General features: G+C 48.6%; 1 protein-coding gene across 1 annotated transcript in view; it reads right to left on the reverse strand.

The window, feature by feature from the left end:
- Nucleotides 1-5281, reverse strand: part of slc26a3 (solute carrier family 26 member 3) — a 46157-nt gene extending 40876 nt beyond the window's left edge. Inside the window, exon 1 of the mRNA XM_033039366.1 lies at nucleotides 5154-5281. Within this exon, the coding sequence (XP_032895257.1) occupies nucleotides 5154-5281 (128 nt within the window). The remainder of the gene's footprint in view (nucleotides 1-5153) is intronic.
- Between the last annotated feature and the right edge of the window lie 719 nt (nucleotides 5282-6000).

Genomic DNA, 6000 nt, shown 5'->3' on the forward strand with positions numbered 1-6000 from the left:
ACGGCGAGGGATAGAGAGAGAGAGAAAACAAGATTTACTTGAAGTTAGAGAAATCAATATTCATAGCTGCCCAGGAGAAACATGAGGTGCTGCTCCTCCAATTTGCGTGTGGCCTCACTCTCACAGTGGAGGAGGCCCAGGACAGAAAGGTCAGAGTGGGATTGGGAGGGGGAGTTAAAGTGTTTGGTAATGGGGAGATCATGTGGGTTGAGGCAGACTGGGCGAAGGTGTTCAGCGAAACGATCGGCCAGTCTGCGCTTGGTCTCGCAAGCCTACACCCTGAACAGCTGTGGAAGCAGTGACCGTGGCTAAATGTTCCTCTTGAGTTAGCTGAGATTGAGTTATGTGATAGTTATTTAATTGATCCTCATTGTGGAGTGATTAGGCGAATTGGCTTGGAGTAATTGTAAATTCTCCATAACGTGTGTAGGTTAGCGCTAGTGTACGGGGATCGCTGGTCGGCGCGGACTCGGTGGCCCCTCATGGCCCTGATCACCTGCCCACCTGTGACCATTTAACCCCTTTCATGACATCTACCCCATTGATGTCACCCAATGACTCCAGACACTGGACTGGGCAGCAGAGTGGCGCAGCGGTAGAGTCTCTGCCTTACAGTGCCAGAGACCCGGGTTTGATCCTGATGATGGGTGCTGCCTGTACGGAGTTGTACGTTCTCCCTTGCATGGGTTTTATCCGAGATCTTCGATTTCATCCCACACTCCAAAGACGTACCGGTTTGTAGGTTATTTGGCTTGGTATAATTGTAAATTGTCCCTCGTGTGTGTAGGAGAGTGTCAACGTGTAGGGATTGCTGATCGCTGCGGACTCGCTGGGCCAAAGGGCATGTTTCCGCGCTGCATCTCTGAACTAGACTAAGCTAATAGACAATAGACAATAGACAATAGGTGCAGGAGTAGGCCATTTGGCACTTCGAGCCAGCACCGCCATTCAATGTGATCATGGCTGATCATCCCCAATCAGTACCCCGTTCCTGCCTTCTCCCCATATCCCCTGACTCCGCTATCTTTAAGAGCCCTATCTAGCTCTCTCTTGAAAGCATGCAGAGAACCTGCCTCCATCGCCCTCTGAGGCAGAGAATTCCACAGACTCACCACCCTCTGTGAGAAAAAGTGTTTCCTCGTCTCCGTCCTAATGGCCCCTAGTACCTCCTTTCCTCCCCAGCTCATGGCTGGTTGCATCAGGGCCTGGTACAACAACGACAACACACTAACACACGAGAGCTGCAGAAAGTGGTGGCTTCAGCCTGGTTCATTAAAAGCATCTCCAAGAGGCTCTGCCTCAAGAAGGTGGCATCTATTCAATGATCCAATTATGCTTTGTTTTGTATACAACCCGGTAAAATCATATGGATGCCAGACCTCACCTGGGCAATGCACAAGAGTCACCACGTCTTTGCTGCCAACAAAGTTACCAGAGTTCACCGAACATTCCTGTTTATTGCCTGCATTGGGCAGCAGTCCCCCCCACTGGGATCTGTCTGGGATCTCCCAGTGTCTAGGATCTCCCAGTGTCTGGGAGCTCCTAGTGTCCTACTGAGTTGGATGATCAGCCATGATCATATTGAATGGTGGTGCAGGCTCGAAGGGCCGAATGGCCTACTCCTGCACCTAATTTCTATGTTTCTATGTTTCTATGTCTGGGATCTCCTAGTGTCTGGGATCTATCTCCCAGTGTCTGAGATCTCCCAGTGCCTGAGATCACCCAGTGTCTGGGATCTCCTAATGTCTGGGATCTCCCATCATCTGGGATCTCCTGGTGTCTGAGATCTCCCAATGCCAGGGATCTCCCAATACCAGGGACCGCTCAGTGTCTGAGATCTCCAGGTGTCTGGGATCTCCCAGTGTCTGGGATCTCTCAGTGTCTGGGATCTCCCAGTGTCAGGTTAGGGAGGTCTCCCAGTGCAGATCTGGGATTTCCCACTCCCACACTGATCTTTCTGCCCTGGGCCTCCTTCATTGTCAGAGTGAGGCCAAACGCAATCTGGAGGAACAGCATCTCATATTTTGTTTTGGCACCTTACACCCCAGCGGTATGAATATTGATTTATCTAACTTCAGTAACCCTTGCATCCCCTCTCTGTCCGTTCCTCTCCCACCCTAGTCATAGTACTAGTTTCACTTTCACCCTGTTGAGTTCCTCTGTCTGTATAACTCGTTATCACATATCCCAGAGCCAACAATGGACCATTGTGTGCTCCACTTTTCCTTGATTACCATTGCTTTTTGCATATCTCTCATTCATTTATCTGGTACCATCTATATCTCTCAATCCCCTTACCCCTGACTCTCAGTCTGAAGAAGGGTCTCGACCTGAAATGTCACCTATTCCTTTTCTCCAGGGATGCTGCCTGACCCACTGAGTTACTCCAGCTTTTTGTGTCTGTCACCAGTTTCTTGAAGCAATGGGAAGCATTGAAGGAGATTCATGGGATCCACAGAGTGAACGTTGGGACTGGGAAACCCAGAGCCCCTGGATGATGAGAAAGATGTCCGTGATCTCGACCAGCGCTGTAGGTGTAGGAGTGAACGTAAAGGGGAAGTTTGAGAAGTTAAGAGGGGGATGAGAAAGTAGCGGCACATAAAGTCGGCGAAAATCCCTGGGTATTTTATCAGGACATAACAAACAAGAGGAAGAAGGGTCTGGACCTGAAACATCACCCATTCCTTCTCTCCAGAGATGCTGCCTGACCCGCTGAGTTACTTCAGCATTTTGTGTCTATCTTCGGTTAAGAACAATAGGATAATGTCGGAGAGCATAGGGTTGACACAGAGACCAAGAAGATCGCCTGTTAGCAGAGATGAAGGATTCTCAAAGTATTTTGATATTTCCATACAACACAGAAGTGGGCCTTTCGGCCCATCAAGCCCATGTCTGCTGTCAGGGCAATGCCATCAATCCTGCTCCCCCGCACTTTGGTTTGGTTTGGTTTAGAGATACGGCATGGAAACATGCCAGCCAACCATCACCCCTACACTAGTTCTATGTTTAATTTACAGAAGCCAATTAACCAACAAACCCGCATGGCTTTGGTGTGTGGAAGGAAACCGGAGCACCCGGAGAAAACCCGCGCAGTTCATGGGGATAAGGTACAAGCTCGTACGGACAGCACCCGTAGTCAGGATCAAACCCTTGTCTCTGACGCTGTAAGGCAGCAACTCTACCGCTGCCCCACCATGCTGCCACCTGGGACTGTTCACAGCAAGGAATAATGCTGACATTGCAGCTAAGGTGAACGAGTGTGAAATATTGGATGGGGTAAGGTGAAAGTATTAAATAGGTTCATATCTTTTAAAATGGATCAATCACGTTTTACATTGCATTGGCTTATCTTTCACAATTGTTTAAACAGTTATAAAATATTAAACCAAGTTCTTATAGGCCAGTTAGTTTAACTTTGAACGGGTGGGTGAGTTTTGGAATGGAGTATCAATGTTCCTTAGAAAGGCCCCGTTTATTCAGCAACAGTGATCGGAGATTTGATGAGGAAGGGCCACATTGGCAAGGTAACTGGAGGGTCATTGAGGGTCTCTGCACGTATTTTAGCAATAAGGCAGCCCTGGAAGCCCATGGGATCCAAAGAAAAAGTTGTTGGTGGCTCAGCGGTAGAGTTTAGCGCCAGAGACCCGGGTTCCATCCTAATTACGGGGGCTGTGTGTACAGAGTTTGTACGTTCCCCCTGTGACCTCAACCATGATCGAATGGCGGCGTGGACTCGATGGCCTGAATGGCCTAATTCTTCCTAGAAGTTAAGAACTAACCGACACTTGGGGTGGCCCATAAAGATAGCAGAAGAGGTCCATGTCAAAGGAGAAATAGGATGCCTGGATTCAGTCATGGGCTCATGGTCTTGCAGCATGGAAACAGGCTACCTGGCCACCACATCCATGCCCAGCACTGGAACCTATTCTTATTAATCCCATCTCCTAGAACTTTGCTTTAATACCTGGCTAATTCAAGTACTTGTCTAGACCAGTTTTAATTGCTGTCCAAGTCAAGTCAAGTCAAGTTTTATTCGTCACTTGCACATAAAGTGCAAGTGAAATGAATTTGCCAGCAGCGGTCGAGACTCTACATCCACCTCTCTCCCTGGCACTGTGTTCCAGATACTCACCACTCTCAGTGTGAAAAAGATTCCCGTCAGATCGCCTCTACATCTTTTACCCCCTCCCCTAAATTTATATCCTTTCGGGGTTTTTTTTTCAATTTAGTGCAGTTTGGATTAGTTTGATGTAGTTTCAGCCACTGAGTAAGCATGCAGGTACAGCAGGCAGTGAAGAAAGCGAAAACGAAAGTGTAGTTGGCCTTCATAACAAGAGGAGTTGAGCATAGAAGCAACTTCTGCAGTTGTACAGGGCTCTAGTGAGGCTACACCTGGAGTATTGTGTGCAGTTTTGGTCTCCAAATTTGAGGAAGGACATTCTTGCTATTAAGGAAGTGCAGCGTAGATTCACCAGGTTAATTCCTGGGATGGCGGGACTGTCATATGTTGATAGAATGGAGCAGCTGGGCTTGTATACTCTGGAATTTAGAAGGATGAGAGGGTATCTTATTGAAACATATAAGATTATTAAGGGTTTGGACACACTAGAGGCAGGTAACATGTTCCCGATGTTGGGGGAGTCCAGAACCAGGGGCCACAGTTTAAGAATAAGGGGTAAGCCATTTAGAATAGAGATGAGGAAACACTTTTTCACACAGAGATTTGTGAGTCTGTGGAATTCTCTGCCTCAGGTGGAGGCCGGTTTTCTGGATGCTTTCAAGATAGAGTTCAAAGATAACAGAGTCAAGGGATATGGGGAGAAGGCCGGAACGGGGTACTGATTGTGGATGATCAGCCATGATCAATCACATTGAATGGCAGTGCTGGCTCGAAGGGCTGAATAGCCTACACCTGCATCTATTGTCTATTGTTTGGTGTAGTTTGGATTAGTTTAGTGTAGTTGGGAGATACAGTACAGAAAGGCCCTTCGGCCCACCAAGTCTGCGCCGATCCGAGATCCCAGCATCTTCTCACTATCCTGCACACACTAGGGACAATTTACTATTTCCCAAGCCAATCGACCAACTAAGGACTCATTTTAAAGACCTACTTCCCACTCTCTGGGAATGTTCAGTTGTGTCATATTGCTTACCTGAAATAGATCCTCAGGTGATCCAGGGGCGTTTTGTGATACCTCTCAATTTGTTGGTGTTGAGCCTTGAAGCTGACCTCAGAGTAGGCCGCTCGGGTGATCACGTACTGCTCCTTCTCACCATCCATGGCTCCCTTCCCTGGAACAGGCTCCATCACCACCACTTCCCTTCACCACCGTTGACCAGAGTCCTACACAAACCAAACTACAGGGTGAACAACCAGCAGGAAACCATCCTATCGTCAGTAAAGCACAGTCTTTGCCCCGGTGAACAGACAGGTGACATGGATCATGGTTTCCGTGGTCAAGAAGGAACTGCAGATGTTGGAGAATTGAAGGTAGACAAAATTGCTGGAGAAACTCAGCGGGTGCGGCTGCATCTATGGAGCGAAGGAAAGAGGCAACGTTTTGTTGCCTCTTTCCTTTGCTCCATAGATGCTGCCGCACCCACTGAGTTTCTCCAGCAATTTTGTCTACCTATGGTTTCCTGGTGCTCAGGATGGGGATAATATCATATTGTTACCAGCGCGGTGGCCTGTTCTCAATGAGTGGTTTGAAAACAATGATTCTCAACGTTGCCCTGACCACTTTCTCACAGGCTCACGGTGCCCGCACCCCACTGCTGACTGCTCCCGCCCCTTTGTCTGGGAAATGCCTGCATTCACAGCCCATCCCTCAGCCACTATTGAGAAGGTGGGCAGACACGGTGGCGCAGCGGTAGAGTTGCTGCCTTACAGCGCTTGCAGCGCCGGAGATCCGGGTTCGATCCTGGCTACAGGTGCTGCCCGTACGGAGTTTGTACGTTCTCCCCGTGACCTGCGTGGGTTTTCGCCAAGACCTTTGGTTT

The sequence above is a fragment of the Amblyraja radiata genome, chromosome 21 (assembly GCF_010909765.2).
Source record: "Amblyraja radiata isolate CabotCenter1 chromosome 21, sAmbRad1.1.pri, whole genome shotgun sequence".
Lineage (NCBI taxonomy): Eukaryota > Metazoa > Chordata > Chondrichthyes > Rajiformes > Rajidae > Amblyraja > Amblyraja radiata.